Source organism: Stegostoma tigrinum, chromosome 11, assembly GCF_030684315.1.
Source record: "Stegostoma tigrinum isolate sSteTig4 chromosome 11, sSteTig4.hap1, whole genome shotgun sequence".
In the NCBI taxonomy this organism is placed as follows: Eukaryota; Metazoa; Chordata; class Chondrichthyes; order Orectolobiformes; family Stegostomatidae; genus Stegostoma; species Stegostoma tigrinum.
In genome coordinates this window covers 2,893,696-2,920,758 of record NC_081364.1, presented here as the reverse complement: position 1 = coordinate 2,920,758, position 27,063 = coordinate 2,893,696, and the positions used below count along the sequence as shown (strand labels likewise).

The 27,063-nt window shown below is 45.0% G+C and overlaps 1 protein-coding gene across 1 annotated transcript; it reads right to left on the bottom strand.

Annotated features, from left to right (window-relative positions):
- Positions 1 to 626: 626 nt before the first annotated feature.
- lsm3 (LSM3 homolog, U6 small nuclear RNA and mRNA degradation associated) lies at positions 627 to 27,063 on the bottom strand. Its single transcript, XM_048547277.2, has 4 exons — positions 26,962 to 27,063; positions 9,390 to 9,500; positions 5,577 to 5,672; positions 627 to 927 (listed from the first exon to the last, which is right to left on the bottom strand). The coding sequence occupies exons 1-4, from the start codon at positions 26,980 to 26,982 to the stop codon at positions 847 to 849; spliced, it is 309 nt and encodes a 102-aa protein (XP_048403234.1). The 5' UTR covers positions 26,983 to 27,063; the 3' UTR covers positions 627 to 846.

Here is a 27,063-nt window from a genome sequence, read left to right as displayed (position 1 = left end):
AAAGAGGACCAGTTGATTGGCCTGTTCCTGTGCTGTAAGTTCTCTCAACACAGAATAGTAACTGGAGGATTCGCTAGCTGTAGGACCCAGAGCAGTCCCACAACAATCCAGGCACTGAGACAGACAGAATCCAATGCAAACTTCTCTTCTCCACATTAGACAATGCCTAGGCCACTACAGATGATGCAAACTCAAAGCAAGTTAAATGATCCTTCTGCAAGATCTGTGATATCTGATACATTAAACCACTAGACATGTGGGGCTAATTAGTAAATTAAAAATTGGTAACAGGCACCGTCCTTGGTCAAATGAGCTCATTACTCAATGTGCATGAGCTTTAACCTTTCTGTATTTGTCAATAACACTTGAGATACAATAAGCAGCGGGAGTGAGTGCTTTTCTTCCCTGGCTACCGAGCATCGAGAAATGTTTATTCACCAAATAACCATGTGTTATGTATGTTTACCTGAATTGTGCATAAGGCCATAAGCTCTATTAAAATTACTGCAAGAAGTTGAAAGAAACATACCCTGATATCTTACCTCTGGCTAGTCAGTGGATGATGCCGAGTTAGAGACCTAGAAGTCAAGTTCAGTAGATGAATAAAGCACAGCGGAAAATTAAGGTGTAGCATTTGAAGATCAACTTTTATTAAATCAAATGAAAATATTTTATTTACTTCTCAAGAGTTCCAGGTAAATAATCAAAATTAAACTACAGGTATGAATCTGTCACATCATAATGTCGAGGTACATTTTATAAAAATAATATCAGAGCATTCTCTCCATAAACTGAAAGATATAATCCCAGGTTGAAATTTAGTCCATAACGCTCAGCTGGCTGTGTTTAAACAACTCTTAGCGGAGGCGCCACAAGAACAACACCATCACCGCGGACAAACAGCATCGGAATATTTCGCTTGGTGGACTGGGGAGAGAAAGGGAAGACAGATTGAGAACAAAACATTTTTAAAAATGTTGAGATCATCTTTCTGATGGAGTAAACCGTCAAATAGAAGGGAGCAGAGGGTGCTTACAGCTGGCCCCGTATGCTCGATATTTAAAAAAGTGGACTCTCCAGCATTGTCAAAACAAAATGACATTTTATCAAAGCTTTTCACTTGTATTCATCAGAACAATTCACAAGAAAGTAAAGGGAACATATATACTATGAGAAGAGCGTGCTGACTGGATGGCAAGTGGAATCTTTGTACAGCTATTCCACGGAGATTGCACCAGTTAATGATCACTGACATTTAACTGCCAAGTTTTAAGTCATAAACAAGGCAGGATGGCTGAATTCTCAGGCAATGATTTGCCCAACGGACCAGAGAATGCTATGTGGTTGTTTGATTACACACACGTAGAGCACACTGCAAGCCTAAACGATAACCCTAATAAGTGTGGTTTTGGTGTTTTAACAGTATAATGGGTGGTGCCTGTTTGAAGAGTTTAATTCACAAACTCAGGTACTTCACATACTGCAGTGTTGCAATCCTTTTATTGCCACTAACTATGGAAATCTCACCTCAAAACAGATAAAAGTTAGTGGCACTTATAATACGGAGCCACTTGTACTCCACTGTTCTCACATTGGGGCATGTTAGGAATACTGTTCTCCAAGCTTCATTCATTGTCTTCTCATGTGAGTCCCTTCCTACATTCTTCAGCAGAAGGCAGCAACAAAATATTAATACCAATGCATTGTTCAAGCTCAGAAACAGGAAGTGAAGATGGCCAACAGGTACTGATGTTTGTCCAGCAGTTTTCCTGCAGTGAAAGTCTTGGGCTTTCGTCAGCAAATACCCTCTTTGATAGGACACCGATGGAGTGCTTTGAGGAGATAACTTATTTCATGGATAAAGGGGAGGCAGTGGGCGTACTGTACTCAGATTTCCAGAAGGTATTTGATAAGATGCCACATTCAAAAAGTTATTGTAGAAAATAAAAGCTCCTGACATAGTGTGTAGCACATTTCCAGGTCGACAAGATGTAATGAGTGCTTTGTCATAAGGACTGTTGGTACAACCTCAATAGTTCACACAACTGACTTAGATGAAGGAACAGAAAGTATAGTTGCCATATCTGCCGACAACATAAAAATAGGTGGGAAAGTAAGTTGCAAAGACGACAAAAGAAGGTTACAAAAATATACACGTAGGTTTAACAAGTGGGCAAGATCTGGCAATGGAGCACAATGTGGGAAAATGTGAAACTGTCCAGATTGGTAGGAAAAATTTAAAATTACTTATTATCTAAATGGTGACAGATTGCAGAACTCTGAGATGCAGAGGGACCTGGATGTCCTTGTGCATGAATCGCAAAAACACTAATTTGCAGGTACAGCAAGTAATTAGGAAAGTAATTAGGAATGCTTTAATTTATCAGGAGCAGGGCTGAATACAAAAGTAGAGATGCTATGCTTCGGTTATACAAAGCACTAGGGAGATCACATCTGGAGTGCTGTGTAGAGTATTGGTCACCTTATTTAGGGAGAATATCAATGCTTTGGAAGCAGTTCAGAAGTTTAGTAGACTAATTCTGGTCACGGCATTATAAGAAGGATGTGGAAGCTTTGGAAAGGGTGCAGAGGAGATTTACCAGGATGTTGCCTGGTATGGAGGGAAGGTCTTACGAGGAAAGGCTGAGGGACTTGAGGCTGTTTTCATTAGAGAGAAGAAGGTTGAGAGGTGACTTAATTGAAACATTTAAAATAATCAGAGGGTTAGATAGGGTGGATAGGGAGAGCCTTTTTCCTAGGATGGTGACGGCGAGCACGAGGGGGCATAGCTTTAAATTGAGGGGTGAAAGATATAGGACAGATGTCAGAGGTAGTTTCTTTACTTAGAGTAGTAAGGGTATGGAACGCCTTGCCTGCAACAGTAGTAGATTCGCCAACTTTAAGTACACTTAAGTTGTCATTGGACAAGCATATGGACGTACATGGAATAGTGTAGGTTAGATGGGCTTCAGATTGGTATGGCAGGTCGGCACAACATCGAGGCCGAAGGGCCTGTACTGTGTTTTGTGTTCTATGTTCTATGTAATAGCTGGAAAGGGCAGGTTAATCTTATGAGGAAAGGTTGGACAGGCTGGCTGGAATATCCACCGGAGTTTAAAAGATTAAGACTCAAACTTCTAATATTCTGAGGAATCTTGAAAGGGTAGGAGTCTTGAAATGTGGGGAGGATGTTTCTGCTTGTGGAAGAACAAAAAACTGTTTAAAAATCAAGCATCATACATTTAAAACAGAGATCAGGTAGCAGCTTATTTCTCAGACGATTGTCACTTAGAAACTCTCTTTCTCAAAAGGTTTTGGAAATAAAGACCTTGGAAATTCTTATTTAGCAAAAGGTTGAAAAGTTATCAGGGGTTGATGGGAATGTGGATTTGAGGTTACATTCAGAACAGCCATGATCTTATTGAATGACAGAGCATGCTTGAGGGGCTGAATGGCCGACTCGTGCTCCTAATCATATATTTGAGTATACAAATACACCAAGCCCAGGCTTGGAGTTGCTTTTAAATGGTGGTACAGGAGCACTACAGGTTGTTACTCAGGTGCAATGCTGGCTGTGATTCTCAGCAAAACATTAACGATTGCCGCTCATACACAGGCAGAATTGGAGCTCTCCAGTTATCTGCTTGGAGGCTGCAATGTCCAGCTTCCCTTACCTTTAAACAGTGCATCAACACAGTGGCAGAGTGCTAAAGGGTGGGGCTGACAGAAATTTCAACAAACCAATGAGCCATATGATGCAACTAGAGCTAAACCACGAGAGACGCTGTGAGATGAAGGACCCTGAGCTAACACTGTTACTTGTATGTACTGGGCCTCTGAAAGACCAAGAACAAAAACAGGGGGAGGAGTAGACCTTACGGCCGTTTTAGCTGTTCTGCCATTCAATATGATCACGGATGATCTGGTACATCAGTTCACATTCCCCCTCAATCCCTTTGTCCCGAACTCTATTGTGTTTAGACTTACTATATTCAATGTCGGATTGCCCACAACCCTCTACATGAATTGTAAATGTTTCTGTAATACACGCTGACTCCCTACACACCACTGATACTGAGTCACACCAGTCTAACATCCAAATCTTCACTGAAGCTGCTGCTCAACTAATAACAGGTTAGGAAGTGACAGAAACTGAGACCTGTGTCCAACCATGCTGAAGAGTTTCCGCCAAATTCATGCGACAGTGATTGGATACAAATGTTGGGCATAGTTTCTGCAGTGGGTGTTGTAGATTACACTCTCCAAATCTGAACTCAAAGACAAGCCTCAATGCCCCTGACAGAAGGTAGAGCTCCTTCCATCAAGCATGATGCAGTAAAGGGAATGCAACGGATGTTGTCTTTATGAATTTTACACAAGCGCTCGGCAAAGTATTATGTAAAGAGCTGGTCACCAAAATCCAAGTTCACAAATAGGTAAGTCAGCTCTGGCCTGGATAAAATAATTTTGACTAGAGGACAGAAAACAGGGAATTGGGGAAAATGGTTATTTTTCAGACTGGAGAGTGGTACAAGTCGGGATCAAGGTGAGGTAGGACCATTGCCTTCTTTTGCTACAAGGTCAGAAGTCACACAACAAAAGGTTATAGTCCAACAGATTTATTTGAAATCACTAGGTTTTTGAGCACTGCCCCACTGTCAGACAATGTCTCCTGACCTCGTCCATTCCAATCCAACACTGGCACCTCCACATTCTTTTGCTAAATATAAATGGTTTGGATACTGGAAAATAAGATTAAATAGCCAGTAGAATCGGCAGATATGAGACAGCAGGAATTTAATATAGGGGAAGGTGAGGTGATGCACCTGAGCCAAAAGAACAGGGAGGGCCAAAATGGACTCAATGACACAAATCCAAGAATTGCAGGGACAAAGGGATTTGGAAATTCATGTGCATAGAGCTTTGAAGATGACAGGGCTTCTGTTATTTTCTCCTTTTTGACAGTAATCAATAAAGCACATGGAATCTCAGGCTTTAAAAATAGAAGTACAAGAAAAAAATCAGAGAAAATATGTTGAATCTTTATAGAGCTCTGGTTATGCCAAAGCAGAGTATTTTCTTCAGGATGTAAGACCTTGAGATGTAGCAGTGAAGGTTCATCAGAAGGAATTGGGGATGATTAGCTCAAAATGTTAAGCTGGGGCTACTCTCCTCGGGTAACAGAAGATTGAAGGGAAAACTGATTAAGGTGTATGTGATGATGATGGGCGTGGGTTAGATAGGCATAAAAAGTGTTCCCATTCACTGGTGGTAAAAGGACCAGATGGCACCAATTTATTGTTTTGTGTAATAGAAGCAAGGGAATGTTACGGTGTAACTTCCAATGCTGCAAGCAGTGACGCACTGAAATTAGTGGGAAAAATGAGGATGATCGATAATTTCAAAAGGAAACTGAATGGGCACTAGAGGAAAATATATTTGCAGCATACAGGGGTCAAGCAAGAAATGGGACTGATTAAATTGCTCTACAGAGAGCTGGCATGAATTCAATGGGCCAAAAGACCACCATCTTTGCTGCAATGATTCTGTTCACAAGGTCAGAGGCATACACTTACTTTGTATATCTCCTCATACGTTTCCTCGTCAATTTCTACAGTCGTAACAGTTTCTTCAACATCACCCAAAATCATGTTTAAATGCTGGTCATAGGCCTGCATTTGAAAAGAGAACATGCATTACTCTGCAAGAGATGACATGAAACATCAAACTGCTGAAAAAAAAAGAAACTGATGAGAAATTTTCCCATAACCATACACATTATGAATCTCTTTTGAACTCAACACCATGAAATATACTATTTCCATGTGCAAGCCAGTCACACTGCATCTACATTTCTCACTGAAGAAGACAGTATTGCTTCAAAGCTGGCTGGAGGGTGTAATTACAGCATGACATGTTCATATGGGCCATCTGCATTAAAAGGATAGACAGAATTTCTAATAAGAAAACGCAAAACACATGGAGGGAATGATGTTTGGTCAAATTATCTACCACCTCAATTAATCTTGGGCTCGATTCCTCATGAAAAATAACTTTTGATGAAAGCAGAATACGTTTTCTATAAGTCAATATCTTCTCACCAAAGTGTGTTGCCCCTTTCTTGTAACTCACTTGCAATATTGGGGTTATTTAACCCACTGTGCTATTGCTACCTCTGCACTGCCTATCTGTTGAAAATCAACTTTACTATCCATTCCCTCCAATCATTTCCTGTAACTGTTTTACTAAGTAACATTAAATACAATTAGCTTGATTTCAACCGCAACTTCAAAATAAACAGCTTCTTGCGCAAAATGCTTTTTTTAAAACCAACACATTTCCCATTCTCAACATTACTCTCACCAGTGATAGCTTATGCCTTTTCTTTCCAAAAATAAAACAGTTCCTCTAAAACTTAAATAGATTAAGGTTGGGCTATCAAAGACAGCTCAGCTAATTGCACTCGCATGTGATTCAAAAGCTTGTGGATTCAGTCCCTGCTCCAGTGAGCTCAGCTCATATCTCAACTAAAACTCCTGATACAGCATTGAGCGCTATATTGGCACAAGGGCTCCCTTCAAATTAGTGATTAACTAAGGTCTCCACTGCTCTACCAGATAGGTATTTAAAACAAAAACATTATTTCAAAAAATTTCAAGGTGAAAATATCTTGCTCAACCAAATCACTGAAAGATCATGCAGTCATTGATCATGCTGTCATTTGTGGGGGTATGGTGAGCACCAGCTGGCTTCCACGTTTCACCTGTGGCTACCCTTCACTAGTACTTCATTGGTTGTAAAACTGTTTTATTGTTCTGTGCTCCTTGTAATCTTCTTTTTCAACCTATGGAGATTTTGGTGTTTTATTCTCCAAAACCACCTTTCAGCCTTGGCCCCCTGCTCCTCTGTATGGAATTCAATATTCCAGAATGGCAGATACCTGCACTCCCTCCCAACTCCCCAGAGCAATGTTCTCCCCACTGTAAGATGGTATATGCTTCTTGCTGACTTTTAGTTTTTTGAAAAGTTTTCAATAAACCAAAACATACAGGAAATGGCAGTAAAATTAAAATGAACTTTTGGCATCCAAAATATAGCCTTTTCCAATAAAATGGGGAAACTGATCCAGTGACCATGTCACGCGAGAGTACAGGGTTTCTAGCCAGCATGTTGAGGAATTACATTCTATTTCTCATATCCAAACAAAAAACTTGTAGCTTTGCTTGTAATGTGATGGTTACTGTTGCTAATAAACCAGGGCCACTAATTTACGGAAACAAATAAAATTCTAGTTTTGTTTTGAGCTTCCAAGGTTTTAAATTCATGGTCTGGCACAGAAATTCTAAACTCCACCAGTATCAGCGAACAGAAAAATAGCGCCCAGATCCCACAGACTTTGGTCAGCTGCCCAGAAAGCAGGGGTGGGTAGGGGTGCCAGTAAGGAATAATGCTTTGTTTTTGAAAGCATAAATCAAGCGTCTATTTTAGCAAATAATCATTCAGCACAGGAGGCAACATCATGGCCCATTGGACCTTGTTAGCTCTTTTCGATAACTATGAGATTCTTTTGCATTTGTCAATCCAATTCCCTTTTGAAAGTTCCTCTTGAATTGCTTCTATCATCCTTTCAGGCAGAGCATTCTAGATCATAACAATCTGCTGTACAATAAAAACTTCACCTCTCTCGCATCTATTACTGTACAACATCGTGTGGTTAGTTTACTCAGCTAATAATCTAGAGAATGAAAATTCAAATCCCACAGTGATAGATTCAGAATTCAAATTCAGTTTAAAAGGAACTGGAAATAAAAATTTAACATCTACACAAGTATCGTTATGTCCTTATCAGTGGACAAAACATCTACTGGATGTTTTAGTGAAGGAAACCTACCATCCTTACCTAGCGCCAGCCTCCTGGTAATTCTAGTCTCTACATCAATGTAGTTGCCTTAACTATCCCCTACAGCAGATGAATGAGGCAGAAGCTCACCATCACATTCTCAGGCCAAGTAAGTATTGAGTGCTTGCCTTTCCAGTAAAGCCGACTTCCTGAGAACATATATTGGCTTTGCTAATCCTGGGCTACTATAAATATTGTGCTACAAGAGTAAATCAGAGGTTAGGAATCCTGCAGGGAGTAACTCACCCCTGGTCTTCCAAAACTCCATCAAGAAGCCCGACACCCTGAGGTCAAGGCAGCCTGCACGATCGCTATCCCATTCACAAAATTCACTCCATCCACCGCTGACACTCTGTATCAATGTGTGCCATTTACAAGCTGTACTATAGTGAGCACTTTCCAAACCAGCAACCTTTACCATCTAGAAGGACAAAGGCAGCAGATACATGAAACACAAACACCTGCAGGTTTCCTTCCAAGCTGCACACCATCCTGACATGGAAAGATATCAGCTGTTCCTTCATTGCTGTTCTGTCAAAATCCTTGAGCACCCACTCTAATGAATTGTGGACATCTCTACACAAAACGGACTGTAGCAGCTTCAGAAGGCAGATTACCAGCACCTTCTCAAGGGCAGCTAGGGCTAGGGAAAAAAAACAAAATGCTGCTCCCAACAGAAATGCCCAGATCCCATGGATGAGTAAGAAGATAAAGTGTAAAAATTCCTGATTGTGAAAACAGTGAGCAGGAGTGGCACCCTGGTTGATTAACAGTGTCATATATGACATAAATGCAGCAATGTCCTGCATCGCCCTGATTGGAAGGAGGATGCAGATCTAAACATAAAAGCAAATAATTGCTTGGAATGCAAAACAAGCTCTACAGCATCTGAAGCTGCAAGGTCAATGTGTCAGGTAGGCCTTGGCCAATCTCCCATTGTAATTCCAGTATCTGATATCCCTGGAGATGATGTGCACCAGCTGGTGACAGTCTGAAGTTGCAGTTATTCCTCCTTGCTCGTGTGCAGTCTCAAGATCTTAAATATCCAGCATGCAGAGGAGATTGACAAGAATGATACGAGCAATGAGGGATTTCAGTAATTTAGATATATTGGAGAAGGTAGGATTGTCTCCTTAGAGCAGCTAATGGGAGACAGCAGATGTCTTAAAAAATTACGGAGACCCAGTAACCAGAGGACACAGGTTTATGATAATTCCCAAGAATGTCAGGTGGGAGATACGGGGATCTTTTGTTAATGCATTAGAGTTTCTGTGAATTGGAATGGGCTGCCTCAAAGGATTAAAAGCAACTTTTAAAAGGGAATTAGATAATTACTTGAGAAGGCAAGAAGTTGCAAGGTTATGGGGGAAGGAGCAGAGGGAATGGGACTAATTAGATAGCTGTTTCAAAGAACTGCCCCAAGCCTCCAATGTTGCTCAATTTGAATGACTACACATATGGTACTGAAATTATCGAACCAGTTACCCACGTGCAGTCTTCCTCGAAGTTCTCTGTCGTTTCTCATTTTCACATATATTCTCTCGTCCAGACTGAGTCGGATCAGGTCAAGAGGCTCCTCAACTGTGTTGGTTGTTTGTGGCTGAGAGAGAGGGAGAGGAAATCAGAATCTTAGCACAATGGAAGCATTTGAAATGTATTTTAAGTGCAGTGTTGTTACAGGGATGACAACAAATAATTGTGCAAAGAAAGTCAGATTTTGCACTATTTGACGAGGGTAGGAATTTCATGTTCATATGAAGCATAAAAGAATAACATACAACTATTCAGCACCTTCAACAATGTAAAATATCAATGGCACTTTGTGAAAATGAACAAAACTAGCATAAGTTACATAAGATACTAAAGCAAGTGTATAAAAGCATGGCCAAAGTCACATACTTTCAGAAGTGTCTTAGAGGTACACAAGAGGCTGAGAGGCTCGGGGGGAAAAATTTCCAGTTTGGGATCCAGGCAGTCAAAAGTATGCTCACTAATGGTGGAGCAATTAAAACCAGAGAAGTGCAAGAGTCCAGCGTTCTCACTGAGATGTAGGAGTGAAGGAGACTAAGTACTATCCATAAAGTAGAGGTGTCTCTCTGAGTAGCCAAGTCTAGCATTGCCTCACCAAAAAGAAAAGGCTTTTGTCAGTTAATGCCACAGATTGCAATGGCTTCAGGTTATATAAACACCCAGTATTAGGTGACTTTTTCTCAAGATTTGTTTTTGTGTTTGGAAAGGAAAGTTCTGATTAGGGATAGTCAACTTGGCTTTGTGCATGGGAAATCATGCCTCACTAACCTGAATGAGTTTTTTGAAGAAGCAATAAAGAGGATTGATGACGGCAGAGCAGTGGATGTAATCTACATGGACTTCAGTAAGGTGCTCGACAAGGTTCCTCATGGTAGGGCTGGTTAGCAAGGTCAGATCACATGAAATACAGGGAGAAGTAGCTACTTGGATACAGAACTAGCTCAAAAGTAGAAGACAGGTGGTGGTGGGCAGTTGCTTTTCAGACTGGAGGCCTGTGACCAGCAGTGTGCCACAAGGATCAGTGCTGGATCTACTTCTTTTTGTCATTTATATAAATGAGTTGGATGTGACCATAGGAGTTATGGTTTGTAAGTTTGCAGATGACACTAAAATTGGAGGTGTAGTGGACAGTGAAGGAGGTCACAACATCTTGATTGGATGGACCAACAGGCGGACCAGTGGCGGATGAAGCATTGGCAGGCAAATGTTTAAGTTAGATAAATGTGAGGTGCTGCATTTTGGAAAGACAAATTAGGGCAAGATTTGTACACTTCATAGTAAGGTCCTGGGGAACATGGCTGAACAAACAGACATTGGAGTACCGGTTCATTGTTCCTTTAAAATGCAGATGCAGGTAGACAGGATAGTCAAGAAGGCATTTGGTATGCTTGTCTTTATTGGTCAGTTCATTGAGTATCGGAGCTGGGCATATAGGACATATATAGTATGGGACATTAGTTCAGCCAAATTTGGAGCACTGCATGCAATTGTAGTATCCCGCATATAGGAAGGATGTTGTGAAACTTGAAAGGGTTCAGGAACGATTTACAAGAATGTTGCCGGGGTTGGAGGGTTTGAGCCACAGTGAGAGGCTGAACAGGCTGGGGCTATTTTCCCTGGAGCTTCAGAGGCTGAGGGGCGACCTTATAGAGGTTTATAAAATCATGAGGGGCATGGATAGGGTGAATAGACACGGTCTTTGCCCTGGAGTAGGGGAATCCAAAACCAGAGGGCATAGGTTTAAGGTGAGAGGGGAAAGATATTAAAGGAACCTAAGGGGCAATGTTTTCATGCAGAGGGTGGTTCATGCATGGAATGAGCTGCCAGAGGAAGTGGTGGAGGCTGGTACAATTACAACATTTAAAAGGCATCTGAATAGATATATGAATAGCAAGGGTTTAAAGGGATATGGACCAAATGCTGGCAAATAGGACTAGATTTACGTAGGCTATTTGGTCAGTTGGATGAGGTGGATTCAAGGGTCTGTTTCCGTGCTGTATATCTCTATGGCTCTAAGTTATAAAACATGTACAAACATCCAAAACCATGTTTAAAAGATGACCAGTTAAACTACTGGGAAATCTGTGGCAGTTAAGAAACTTACAAATGCTTCTTTTTCAGTGAAAACTCATCTCCCTGTCGTTCATGCTCAAGGCACGGAGACCAGGAGTGTTCAAGAGCAGCAGTCACCTTAAAAAACATGTGAACCTCTTAGTTCAGGGTTTTGTCTCAATAGAAAATATTAAACTTGGTGTGTTAGTGTACAAGTTAAACATGGAGGGCGGTCAAATTAACAGCACATTGTGGTTATTTGATAAAATGAATGCAAAAATATTAAGCCATTTCAGAGATGTATAATCAAAGGAGGAGAGATTAGAAAAGACGATTAAATAGCTAAGTGAGTTTTGAGAAGATTTGTGGCTCAGGTTGAGGTTCTGGATGAGAGTTTGCTAGCTGAGCTGGAAGGTTAGTTTTCAGACGTTTCGTCACCATTCTAGGTAACATCATCAGTGAGCCTCCGACGAAGCGCTGGTGTTATGTCCCGCTTTCTATTTATCTGGTTAGGTTTCCTTGGGTTGGTGATGTCATTTCCTGTTTTTTTTCTCAGGGGATGGTAGATTGGCTCCAAATCAATGTGTTTGTTGATGGAGTTCCAGTTGGAATGCCATGTTTCTAGGAATTCTCGTGCATGTCTCTGTTTGGCTTGTCCTAGGATGGATGTGTTGTCCCAATCAAAGTGGTGTCCTTCCTTATTTGTATGTAAGGATACGAGTGATAGTGGGTCATGTCGTTTTGTGGCTTGTTATTTTACATCAACTAGCCACAAAACGACATGACCCACTATCACTCATATCCTTACATACAGATGAGGAAGGACATCACTTTGTTTGGGACAACACATCCATCCTAGGACAAGCCAAACAGAGACATGCACGAGAATTCCTAGAAGCATGGCATTCGAACCGGAACTCCATCAACAAACAAATTGATTTGGAGCCAATCTACCATCCCCTGAGAAAAAAAACAGGAAATGACATCACCAACCCAAGGAAACCTAACCAGATAAATAGAAAGCGGGACATAACACCAGCGCTTCGTCGGAGGCTCACTGATGATGTTACCTAGAATGGTGACGAAACGTCTGAAAACTAACCTTCCAGCTCAGCGAGTAAATAGCTAAGTTTCAAGAAAAAGTGAAATGTAGAGGTATAGGGAGGATAAGAAATTCATGCGTAGAATCTATTCTATAAACATTGTGGACATGAGAACCCAATGCTGTCACATGGCAGAAGATAATGGAGAAACTAGACTCAGTGCAAGAAATGATATGGAGGTGTCAGAGTTGGATTGGCATGGACAAAGTCAGAAGATACATGACTTTAGGTTATAATTCAACAGGTTTATCTGAAATCACAAGCTTCTGCAGCATTGCTCCTTCATCATCAGCTGATGAAGGAGCATTGCTCCAAAAGCATGTGACTTCGAACAAACCTGTTGGACTATAACCTGGTGTTGTGAGACTTCTGCCTCAGTGCAAGACAAACTGAGAGTCAGAATCTTGCATCAACTGAAACTTGTATAGGACGTGCACCTGACTAGGGGAGTACTGGAAGAGTTTTGCCTGGGGGAAGCATAGAGGTTGGATGAGGATTGTCTCAGCTGCTGACTGACTGGCAAGAATCCGCAAGAAGGTGAAAGGGTGACAGGGTGATGGAAGAAATTTGACCAGTGGGTCAAAGAAGACAATGTGGCAGGGAACAGACTGAGGAACTGGCTGGACTGGGGATAGAAACAACAGCCCTAGCACAAAGATTACAGCAGGGATGTGGAGGAGGAATTTATTGTTCGCCAAATTTAACCGGATGATACAGTGACTGATTCAAGGTTGGACGTAGGACAAGTGCTTGCGTATTGAACTAGTGGAGTATTTCAGTGACGTAGAGATGGAATCAGCAATCACTAGAAGAATTATCATTAAGAGAAACATGTGAGAATCATATGACTTCCATGCAAAGTGCCAATACCAATCTGCTGAATAAGAACCCCGCCCACGGCCGATGATCTCATCGCTCCGCCCACAAGCTCCACAGCCAGCAACCCCAGACAAGACAGCCACACTGAGCCCTGCCGCATCTTCACCATCCCCCCCAGACCTCTCACTGACTGAGGATGAACGGTCAGTCCTCAGTAAGGGGCTCACCTTTGTACCCCTACAACTACACATCAATGAATACCAGTCACGGTTGGACATAGAGCAATTTTTCCGCCACCTTCGCCTCCACGCCTACTTCTTCAACCGGGAACCTAACCCTCCCTCCACTGACCCCTTCACCCACTTCCAACACAAGTCCTCCTCCTGGACACCATCCCCAGGCCTCCTACCTTCCCTCGACCTCTTCATCTCCAACTGCTGTCGAGACATTAACAGCCTGAACCTCTCCACCCCTCACCCACTCCAACCTCTCCCCCGCAGAACGGGCAGCCCTCTGCTCCCTCCCCAATCTCACGATCAAACCCGCAGACAAGGGTGGCGCAGTGGTAGTATGGCGCACTGACCTCTACATCGCCGAGGCCAAACGTCAACTCTCCGACACCACCTCCTATCGCCCCCTCGATCATGACCCCACCCCCGAGCACCAAACCATCATCTCCGACAACATTCATGACCTCATCACCTCAGGGGACCTCCCACCCACAGCCTCCAACCTCATCATTCCCCAAACCCAAACGGCCCGTTTCTATCTCCTTCCCAAAATCCACAAAACTGCCTGCCCTGGTCGATCCATTGTCTCAGCCTGTCCCTGCCCCACCGAACTCATCTCCACCTATCTGGGCTCCATTTTCTCCCCTTTGGTCCAGGAACTCCCTACCTACATCCGTGACACCACCCACGCCCTCCACCTCCTCCAGGACTTCCAATTCCCTGGCCCCCAACACCTCATTTTCACCATGTACGTCCAGTCCCTATATATCTGTATTCCGCATGCAGATGGCCTCAAGGCCCTCCGCTTCTTCCTGTCCCGCAGGCCCGACCAGTCCCCCTCCACCGACACCCTCATCCGCCTAGCTGAACTCGTCCTCACCCTCAACAATTTCTCTTTTGACTCCTCCCACTTCCTACAGACTAAGGGGGTGGCCATGGGCACCCGCATGGGACCCAGCTATGCCTGCCTCTTTGTAGGTTACATGGAACAGTCCCTCTTCCGCACCTACACAGGCCCCAAATCCCGCCTCTTCTTTCGTTACATTGATGACTGTATCGGCGCCGCCTCTTGCTCCCCAGAGGAGCTCGAACAGTTCATCCACTTCAACACCTTCCACCCCAACCTTCAGTTCACCTGGGCCATCACTAGCACATCCCTCAACTTCCTGGACACCTCAGTCTCCATCTCAGGCAACCAGCTTGTAACTGATGTCCATTTCAAGCCCACCGACTCCCACAGCTACCTAGAATACACCTCCTCCCACCCACCCTCCTGCAAAAATTCCATCCCCTATTCCCAATTCTTCCGCCTCCGCCGCATCTGCTCCCACGATAAGGCATTCCACTTCCGCACATCCCAGATGTCCAAGTTCTTCAAGGACCGCAACTTTCCCCCCACATTGGTCGAGAACGCCCTTGACCGCGTCTCCCGCATTTCCCGCAACACATCCGTCACATCCCTCACACCCCGCCCCCGCCACAACCGCCCAAAGAAGATCCCCCTCATTCTCACACACCACCCCACCAACTTCCGGATACAACGCATCATCCTCCGACACTTCCGCCATCTACAATCCGACCCCACCACCCAAGACGTTTTTCCATTCCCACCCTTGTCTGCTTTCCGGAGAGACCACTCTCTCCGTGACTCCCTTGTTCACTCCACACTGCCCTCCAACCCCACCACACCCGGCACCATCCCCTGCAACTGCAGGAAGTGCTACACTTGCCCCCACAACACCTCCCTCACCCCTATCCCAGGCCCCAAGATGACTTTCCATATTAAGCAGACATTCACCTGCACATCTGCCAATGTGGTATACTGTATCCACTGTACCCGGTGTGGCTTCCTCTACATTGGGGAAACCAAGCGGAGGCTTGGGGACCGCTTTGCAGAACACCTCCGCTCGGTTCGCAATAAACAACTGCACCTCCCAATCGCAAACCATTTCAACTCCCCCTCCCATTCTTTAGATGACATGTCCATCATGGGCCTCCTGCAGTGCCACAATGATGCCACCCGAAGGTTGCAGGAACAGCAACTCATATTCAGCTTGGGAACCCCACAGCCCAATGGAATCAACATGGACTTCACCAGCTTCAAAATCTCCCCTTCCCCCACCGCATCCCAAAACCAGCCCAGTTCGTCCCCTCCTCCCACTGCACCACACAACCAGCCCAGCTCTTCCCCTCAACCCACTGCATCCCAAAACCAGTCCAACCTGTCTCTGCCTCCCTAACCTGTTCTTCTCTCACCCATCCCTTCGTCCCACCCCAAGCCGCACCTCCATTTCCTACCTACTAACCTCATCCCACCTCCTTGACCTGTCCGTCTTCCCTGGACTGACCTATCCCCTCCCTACCTCCCCACCTATACTCTCCTCTCCACCTATCATCTTTTCTCTCCATCTTCGGTTAGCCCCCCCCCTCTCTCCCTATTCATTCCAGAACCCTCTCCCCATCCCCCTCTCTGATCAAGGGTCTAGGCCCAAAACGTCAGCTTTTGTGCTCCTGAGATGCTGCTGGGCCTGCTGTGTTCATCCAGCCTCACATTTTATTATGCTGAATAAGAACACTCATCTCAGCAACTTGTGATCAAGCCTGGTGAACCGCTATATTAATTGGAAATGAAAAATATTTACTGCAGAATGCAGCTAGCTCTGCAGCAAACTTTGCAGCACAACAAAAGAAAAAATTCACACTGTATGTTTGAAAATGTTTGATTAGCCCACTTTTTTTTTGTCTTACTTAATCTAATGAAAACATAGCCATGAAACAAATTCTGTTCAAAGTAGCCTAAAGTGGCACAGAATTAATATACATTTAAATGGTTAATGATGCAATTTTTTTATTTATTCACTGGATGAAGGAATCATTGGCTAGGCCATCATTTATTGCCCACCGGGCAGCCAGAATGTTAACCACATTGCTGTGGGTCTGGAGTCACATGTAGGTCAGACCAGGTAAGGATGGCAGTTTCCTTCCTAAAGGACATTAGTGAACCAGATGGGTTTTTCCAACAAACAACAATGGATTAGACTCTTAATTCCATATTTCTTTTTGGAATTCAAATTCCACCAACTGCCAAGGCAGGGTTTGAATCTAGGCCCTCAGGACATTACCAGAGCCTCTGGATTAACAGCCCAGTGATAATATCAGCAAGCCACTGCCTCCCCCTAATAAGTTCATTAGACAAAAATTTAAGTATTGAAGTCTAGGTTCACTTCTTAAATTATTTTTGAATTTGTCTGGGATTTCATCAGCTACAGATGAAAGGATGCTTTCTGACAGCTCAGTGGCTTGATACCAAAACCAAACAAGGCAAGGAAGGCAACGTTTAGATAAATGCAAGTTGGTTATCAGCAAGGACAACAGTAACCTGTTCTATGCTGGGGACAATGTCAAGAAAGGAGGGAAACAAGGAGTGTCAACCAGCCCTCCCATTCCCAAAAAGTGGTCCCTGAAATAAATTCAGCTGGTTTGAGTCCAATATGATTCTTCTTTGGGACCCCAATTCCTGCTGGCAAGTCTCTAGTGAAAATTTAGCAAGGGTTGAGTAGTCTTAGATGCGATTCCATTCCTATCACCAACAAATGCTTTCCGTGAACCATAAAATGTCTACTGAGTAAAAAGTTTACAATTGAAAAAATTGATTTGAGACTGCGTGATGGGACTGCCAGTAACTCTAACTCAAATCACATCACCTTTGGGACACAGTATTGGGAGAGTGGGTGAGAGAGATAGGCAGGAGAAAAATCAGTTTGATACCAGTCCTTATCACTGGCTTTTCTGTCATTCAGAAACCACCACAGCATCTGTATTGGCAGGACACAAGGTGCCAACTGCACTTCAGGAAAACATGGCCCTGCCAACCCATTCTTCATTAAACCAGATATCCAGGGTATCACCCTGCAAGCTGCATTGCTTGACTGGAAAATTCCCCAATTTAAGACATTGTATGAACATACTTCGGTGAGACAGGAATATAAAGAAACAAATTAAATGGTTTCTCTTCCTATTCCCATTGATAGCCTGCTTTTAAACTCATTCACATAACAGCTCTTAATACCAAGAGTTTATCACATGACAAAGTGCTATCGAAATAAAGTAAATGGATACCCAGAGATTCTGTGATACCTTGGTGACAGACTACTGGGTGTTTGTCAAAGCTCCATTTACTGGTCTAACATTTTAATCTACAGTACCACACGAACAGGCAAAGCTAAATTAAATACACACGTACACAATACCAGGATATTCACTCTTGGGCAAGAACCCATTTACAGATCTCCTTGGATTATTTCAACTGATATGGTGCTGTGACATTCAATAATCAGCCAATGTCATTCTCGCTCAGGAAGTACTACATCCAGCCGTGACCTCTCACCCAGATTACTAGAATGGATGGTAATGTGGTAACTGATACCACTGCAGTTGCAAAGTAAATGAAAGGTTCTGTGGGGTCAGTCAAACAATACAGCACCTAGGCCAGGTGCTACCTGCAATGTTTAATCATTGAAAGTAACCTGTGCCGCATTTGAGGAGTGATTGGCGAGTCAAATCAATGCCCTTAATTGGTCACATATGTACATTAAACAATTAGAGTACACTGGTGATTTACTGGTGGTGGTTAATAGACGGAAAAAAAACCACAGGTCATTTGGTGTTTAAAATAAAAGTGTTCAGTTGTGTGTAAGAGCACTTCTGGATAGAAAAAGGAAAAGGAAAAGGAAAAAAACACATCAAATCTAGGGCTAACAAAGTGTGGAGCTGGATGAACACAGCAGGCCAAGCAGCATCTCAGGAGCACAAAAGCTGACGTTTTGGGCCTAGACCCTTCATCAGAGAGGGGGATGGGGAGAGGGAACTGGAATAAATAGGGAGAGAGGGGGAGGCGGACCGAAGATGGAGAGAAAAGAAGATAGGTGGAGAGAGTATAGGTGGGGAGGTAGGGAGGGGATAGGTCAGTCCAGGAAAGACGGACAGGTCAAGGAGGTGGGATGAGGTTAGTAGGTAGATGGGGGTGCGGCTTGGGGTGGGAGGAAGGGATGGGTGAGAGGAAGAACAGGTTAGGGAGGCAGAGACAGGTTGGACTGGTTTTGGGATGCAGTGGGTGGGGGGGGGGGGGAAGAGCTGGGCTGGTTGTGTGGTGCAGTGGGGGGAGGGGACGAACTGGGCTGGTTTAGGGATGCAGTAGGGGAAGGGGAGATTTTGAAACTGGTGAAGTCCACATTGATACCATTAGGCTGCAGAGTTCCCAGGCGGAATATGAGTTGCTGTTCCTGCAACCTTCGGGTGGCATCATTGTGGCACTGCAGGAGGCCCGTGATGGACATGTCATCTAGAGAATGGGAGGGGGAGTGGAAATGGAAATGGTTTGCGACTGGGAGGTGCAGTTGTTTGTTGCGAACTGAGCGGAGGTGTTCTGCAAAGCGGTCCCCAAGCCTCCGCTTGGTTTCCTCAATGTAGATGTAGCCACACCGGGTACAGTGGATGCAGTATACCACATTGGCAGATGTGCAGGTGAACCTCTGCTTAATGTGGAATGTCATCTTGGGGCCACCACCACCCAAGACATTTGTCCATCCCCACCCGTCTGCTTTCCGGAGAGACCACTCTCTCCGTGACTCCCTTGTTCGTTCCACACTGCCCTCCAACCCCACCACACCCGGCACCGTCCCCTGCAACCGCAGGAAATGCCACACCTCCTCCCTCACCCCTATACCAAACCCCAAGATGACATTCCACATTAAGCAGAGGTTCACCTGCACATCTGCCAATGTGGTATACTGCATCCACTGTACCCGGTGTGGCTTCCTCTACATTGGGGAAACCAAGCGGAGGCTTGGAGACCGCTTTGCAGAACACCTCCGCTCAGTTCGCAACAAACAACTGCACCTCCCAGTCGCAAACCATTTCCACTCCCCCTCCCATTCTCTAGATGACATGTCCATCACGGGCCTCCTGCAGTGCCACAATGATGCCACCCGAAGGTTGCAGGAACAGCAACTCATATTCCGCCTGGGAACCCTGCAGCCCAATGGTATCAATGTGGACTTCACCAGTTTCAAAATCTCCCCTTCCCCTACAGCATCCATAAACCAGCCCAGTTCGTCCCCTCCCCCCACTGCACCACACAACCGCCCAGCCCTTCCCCCCCACCCACTGCATCCCAAAACCAGTCCAGCCTGTCTCTGCCTCCCTAACCGGTTCTTCCTCTCACCCATCCCTTCCTCCCACCCCAAGCCGCACCCCCATCTACCTACTAACCTCATCCCACCTCCTTGACCTGTCCGTCTTCCCTGGACTGACCTATCCCCTCCCTACCTCCCCACCTATACTCTCTCCACCTATCTTCTTTACTCTCCATCTTCGGTCCGCCTCCCCCTCTCTCCCTATTTATTCCAGTTCCCTCTCCCCATCCCCCTCTCTGATGAAGGGTCTAGGCCCAAAACGTCAGCTTTTGTGCTCCTGAGATGCTGCTTGGCCTGCTGTGTTCATCCAGCCTCACATTTTATTATCTTGGAATTCTCCAGCATCTGCAGTTCCCATTATCACAGGTGATTTGGTGGTGGGAGAAAAGCAGTTTGATTGCGTGTGATAGCACTTAAAAGATATAAAAAGAAAATAATGAGTAATGTCCCTACCTCTGAACCAGGGAGCCCAGGTTCAACTCTCACCTGATCCAGAGGTGTGCAACAACATCTGTGGATTGGTTGATTAGAAAATATCCATGAGACTGAGTAGTGCCGTTTAGGGAGTCGCATTTGCCTTCTGTTCGCGCCCCTCTTCTATGGCTGCATTGTGCCTGGGTGTCCTTGGTGATGGAGCATACAGTGCCCACCCACACTCTCGATGCCTTTAGTGAAAGGTCAGTGGCTGGGTATGGAATGCCTATCCTCCCTTTCCAACTCCTTTTTGTTTAGTTCCTTAAGGTTATAGACTTGTTTGCCGAGCTGGTGTGTTTGACTGCAAACGTTTTGTCACCCTGCTAGGTAACATCGTCAATGTGGTTTCAGTGAAGCGTTGGTGTTCCATCCCGTTAGTTATTTATATGAGAGATATTTATATGTCTTCGTTTGCTGGGGTGATCGGGAGTACTTCCAGTTTATTCATCAGTGGTTTGTACATCAGGTCCAGTTGTCCAGTTCAATGTGTTTGATGACGGAGTTTCAGTTAGAAGAGGATTTAGGATGAGTATACTATTCTGCTCCTCAAACCTGCTTCAATAAGATTTGGCTGTGGTCTCACCACCACTTTTCCATCTGTCCACTCCTCCACATATACTGTACTAAGGTATGCTATCTGACAATCACAGAGTTAATGTGTTTGGGTTTTAACAAATGATAATGAAGAGAAAGTTATTTCCACTTGGTGTGTCAATCACCAAAGGAGATAAATTTACCAAAACAAGGCAGAAAGTTTATTTCTGTGCAGAGCAATGTTAGGACCTGGCAATGCTGAAATAAAAATCCACGAGAAAATCTGGAGAGATCTATGGAGAAAGGGAATTATGCAGGAATGTAATAAAGAGGCTAGGTCCTTTCAGAGAGCCAGCATAACACAGAAACCTACAGAAGAAGAAATATAGGCCATTCAGCCCTTTCAGTCTACTCTGCTATTCATTATGATCATGGCTGATCATTCAAGTTAAGAGCATTTTTCACCATATCCTTTGATCTCTTTAACCCCAACCTCTCCTTGAAATCATACAATGTTTTGGTCTCCCCTGTTTTGAGAGTATATAGGGAGCAATAACAAGGAACTTAGGTAAGCTGTGAGAGCATACAGACAATTCAGGGGGCGTACACATACTATACAATCATACAGTACAGGACAGAAGGCCATTCAAGCATCGGGTAGGGCAGATGCAGGAAGGATGATCCTGACGATGGGAAGTCCAGAGCCAGGATCACAGCCTAAGGATACAGGGTCTGCCGTTTAGGACTGAGATGAGTGGTGAGCCTGTAGAATTTGCTACCACAGAAATCAATCAAAGCTAAAATACGTTAAGAGTTCAAGAAGAAACTAGACATAGTACTTGGGGCTAGAGAGATCAAAGTGCAAGCGGAGGATGTGGGAACAGGGCAGTGAGTTGGATGATCAACCATGATCATGCTGAATAATAGAGCAGACTTGAACAGCCAGATGGTCTACTCCTGCTGCTATTTTCTATGTTTCCATGGTAGGGTAGAAGTAGGCAAAATATTTCCACTGGTGGCAAGACCAAAACGAAGACTTAAATGCAGACAGTCACTAAGAAATTCAATACAAATTTAAGAGAAATTTCTTCATCCAGAGAATAGTGACAATGTGAAATGCCCTCCCACAAACAGTGCTTATCATCATTGCATTTGAGAGGCCATTACACAAGCACATGGAAGAAAGCAATTAAAGCATATGGTGGTACAATGAAGTGAAGCACGGTGGGAGAAAACGCATACAGGACAAAAACCAAAAGAACTGTGCATGTCCTAAAGCATAAACATAAGCTGCTGGAAAAGCTCAGGAGGTCTGGCAGCATCTGTGAAGAGAAATCAGAATTAACATTTCGGGTCCAGTGAACCTTCCTCAGTGCTGAGGAAGAACCAGACCCAAAACATTAATGCTGACTTTTCTTCACAGATGCTGCCAGACCTCCTGAGCTTTTCCAGCAGTTTCTGTTTTTGTGTGTATAAAGGATAAACACTGGCATGGACAGACAATAGAAGACTATAACAGATTTACATTTAAGAGGCATCTTGACACATACATAAATAGGTAAGGAATAAAGGAACACAGACCACAGAGAGACAAGAGGTTTTTAGTTTAGAAGTGTATCATGTGTTGGCATAGTCTTGGTGAGCTGAAGTCCTTCTCCTGTGCATTTTTTTTTAATCTTTGAGACACTATCTTGCCTGTCACTCCATTAAACAATGCCTCATCTTCAGATCTTTCAGCTATATTTCAGTCTATATCACTATCATTTCACAAATTTGAACATGTTGTAATTCATTCATATCTATCGCTTTCAGTTTCTTCCTCCCAAAGAATTTAACAACACTGTCCAGTGGCAGAGAAGGCTCTCCTTGGTCTTGAACTGTCAGTCATTGTCTTCCAATGCGTTTTTCTCATTCACTAGCAGGAGTTTTTTGTCATTATTTCTGCAGCTGCAGTATGTACTATCTACACAATGCATTGCAAAAATTCACGGACTCATTAAAAAGCACCTTCCAAACTTATCAGAGATAATGGGAACTGCAGATGCTGGAGAATTCCAAGATAACAAAATGTGAGGCTGGATGAACACAGCAGGCCAAGCAGCATCTCAGGAGCACAAAAGCTGACGTTTCGGGCCTCCGATGAAGGGTCTAGGCCCGAAACGTCAGCTTTTGTGCTCCTGAGATGCTGCTTGGCCTGCTGTGTTCATCCAGCCTCACATTTTGTTACCTTCCAAACTTATTGTTACCAACCAGAAGGGCAAAGGCTCTATCTTCAATTTCACATCCAATCTACTCCATTGATTTGGAAATATTTCACTGTTCATAGGTCAAAATTCTGGACTCAGTCCCTAACAGCATTATGGGTGTACCCACACAATGTGGATTACAGATGTTTGAGAAGACAGCTTACCACCATCTTCTCAAAAGCAAAGTAGGGACAATCAAATCCAGCCCAGACAGTGAAATCTACATCCCCTCAATCCTGCTCCAGGATTCAATCAGGTTGTAGATAATCCGTTTCTGTTTCAACTTCCACATTCACATTTACTCCCAATTAACTTGGATTCTCCTGCCTGGCAAAAGCGTATCTACCACTGAATTAAAAATATTCAATGATATTGTCTCCACCACTTTCTCTGGCAGTGAATTCCAAAATCTCTCAACCCTCAGAAGCATGAACCACAAGAGGAAAACATACGAGTGCAGCAGCCCATAGGGAAGACTAATAGATCGCTAGTCATTATTTCAAAGGGAATGGAATATAAAAACACATCAATCTTGCTAAAATTATAAAAGGTACTAGTATGATCATACCTCCCAATCTTTGTGCCATCTGCAAATGTAGTTGCTATAAGCTCAATCCACACAAAGTCACTGACATAAACTATAAAATATTGTGGTTCCAGCATAGATCACTGTGGAACGTTAATCTTCATCACATCCTACCAGTCAGTAAAAGTCCTATTTATCTATACTTTCTAAGGGCACTTATCGCCATGTGGTAATGTCCTTAACTCAGGGCCAGAAGGACCAGATTCACATCTCACCTGCTCAAGAGATTCTTTTTTAAATTCACTAGTGGACATGAGCATCGCTGCCTAAGCCAGCATTTATTGCCTATCCCTAGTTGCTGTTGAGGTAGTGGTAGTAAGTTGCCTTCTTAAATCTCTCCACGCACTGTTGGTACACTCGCAACACCATTATGAAGGGAGATCCCGAGATATTGAATCAGTGACAGTGAAGGAACAGCAAAAAATTTCAAATCAGGAAGGTGAGTGGCTTGGAGGGAAACTTACAGGAGTGGTGTTCCCACATATCTGCTGCCCTTGTCCTTAAGAGGTGATCGGTTTGAAAGATTACGTTTAATATCTTCAATGAATACCTGCAATGCATCTTGTAGAAAGTACACACTGTTGCGTCAGTGGTGGATGGAGTGCCAATCAAGTGGTATGCTTTGATGGTGTTGAGCTTCTCGAGTGTTGTTTGAACTGCACTCATCCGAACAAGTGGGGAGTATTCCAACACACTCCAAACAGTACAGTACATGGTAGATCTTGCAGATAGTGGACAGGCTTTTAGAAGTCAGGAGGCGAGTTACTCACTGCCATATTCCTCGCCTCTGACCTGCCTTATAGCCAATGTATTCATATATATTTTCTTATCAACCTGAGATGGCATTACACACCTCTGGAGCAGGTGGTACTTGAACCCAGTGCCAGAGGTACAGACAGTACCAATGTGCCACAACTGTATTAATTTTGCAAATCTAATGGAGTTTCCGGTAATGGTAATCCCCAGACTGTTTATAATAGAGAATTCAGCGATGCCTCATGATGTTTGGGGGCTTTGGCAATGTTTAGATTCTCTTTTATAGGAGATGGTCATTGCCTTGCGTTTGTGTGGTGCGAATGTTACTTGCCACTTTTCAGTTCAAGCCTGGATACTATCTAGGCCTTACTGCATTTGTGTCATAATATGCCGAACAAGTTGGTTAAAAAATCTGCAAACTCTTTTCTACCTGCCAACTCTGTCCTTGTGCTAGTATTTTACTATCTACGCCATGAGCTCTCCTTTTCTGTGGAACTTTATCAAACTGCCTTCTGGATATCCAAGTCTAGTACATCGATGAGCCCCACTTCATCCACAGCTTGTTAATTCCTAAAACCTTCGATAGATTTGTTAAACATGATTTCCATTTTAAAAAACCAAGCTTGCTCTTTCCAATTATCTTGAGCTTTTCTAAACGCCCAGTTATAACCTCCTTAATGATCAACTCGTAACACCTTCCATGAAAGAACACGAAGCCGAGTTTCCTGTCTCCCTCCTTTCTGGGATAGAGGGGTTAATATTTGCTATTTTCCAATTTAATGGAACCTTTTCAGAATCAAGTGAATTTCAGAAAATTGAAAGCAATACATCCACTAACTTCGTTACCAATGTTTTAAGATTCTAGGGTAAAGTCCATATGAACCCAGGATCTTGAGTGCTCATAGCTCTATCAAACTGCTCAATGCCTTGCATGTAACAGCCTTGCCTGCCATATCGCAACACCCAATTCCCCAAATGTATGCCAGCCTTGTTCCCCCCTGTCTTTCACCTACCTCTATCCCATCAATACTGTCCTCAGACAATGGGCAGGACTCACACTCTGTCTCCCTTCCCCTGCTCTCTCTCCTACTTCCTGTTCCCTACAATTACTGTATCTCACCTACTCTCACCCCATCCCCACCTCACTCTCCTGAGCCCTTTCACCTCCTATATCTCCTCACCCTCCTTGATCTCTTCCTAATCGCCCTTCTCACCCCACACGTTGTTTCCCCCCCCAACCACTTCGCTGACCTCTCCCCTTCCTATTTTGTCCCCCCATTCCACCCACACCTCCCCCTACACGCTCTCTCCCCTGCCCTTCTCTCTCAATCACAATCCACTACCTAACACCCTTGTCCCCAAACCCTCTCTACTGGCTCTTGTCTCCCACAATCTCCCCAGCCATTTCCCTTTCTACCCCTATTTCCCCTTCCCTTGTCCTCCCGCATTCTCGCTCTTTCCCACTCTCTCCTCTCCCAACACTCTCTCTCTCCACTCTGTCCTCTCTCCCTCCCACACTCTCACTCACCCCTTCTCTCTACCCCCCTACTCATTTCCATGTTACAAAACCAAGGTTGCTCTTTCCAATTATCTTGAGCTGTTCTAAATGCCCACCTCCCCCACACTCCCCCCCCCCTCACCCACTCCCTCCCCCACTCCCCCCCCACCCCCACTCACCCACTCCACCCCCCCTCACACCCCCCCTCACCCACTCCACTCCCCCCCCTCACACCCCCCCTCACCCACTCCACTCCCCCCCCTCACACCCCCCCTCACCCACTCCACTCCCCCCCCTCACACCCCCCCTCACCCACTCCACTCCCCCCCCTCACACCCCCCCTCACCCACTCCACTCCCCCCCCTCACCCACTCCACTCCCCCCCCTCACCCACTCCACTCCCCCCCCTCACACCCCCCCTCACCCACTCCACTCCCCCCCCTCACACCCCCCCTCACCCACTCCACTCCCTCCCCTCACACCCCCCCTCACCCACTCCACTCCCCCCCCTCACACCCCCCCTCACCCACTCCACTCCCCCCCCTCACACCCCCCCTCACCCACTCCCCCCCCTCACACCCCCCCTCACTCTCCCTCCCCCTCCTCACACCCCCCCTCACTCTCCCTCCCCCTCCTCACACCCCCCCTCACTCTCCCTCCCCCTCCTCTCCCCCCACACTCTCCCCCCCCCTCACCCACTCCTCCCCCCCCTCACCCACTCCTCCCCCCCCTCACCCACTCCTCCCCCCCCTCACCCACTCCCCCCCTCACTCCCCCTCCTCTCCCCCCCCACTCTCCCTCCCCCCTCCCCACACTCTCCCTCCCCACACTCTCCCTCCCCACACTCTCCCTCCCCCCTCCCCACACTCTCCCTCCCCCCTCCTCTCCCTTTCACTCTCTCATTTATTCACACTCACACCCTCCCTCTCTTTTCGCCCCTTCCTGCCTTCCTTCTTCCTCCTCCTCCTACTACTTACTCACTCCTTCTTTCTTTCTTTTCTCTCACTCATTCACATTCCCCATCCCGGGTTTTTTTTACCTGGTCTCCCTCCTCCGCCATGGTTTGAATCCGGGTGACTGCAACCTGCGCATGCGTGCTGACCGCGTTGTGGTAGCGGCGGGGAGCGGGTCCTCCCGCTGC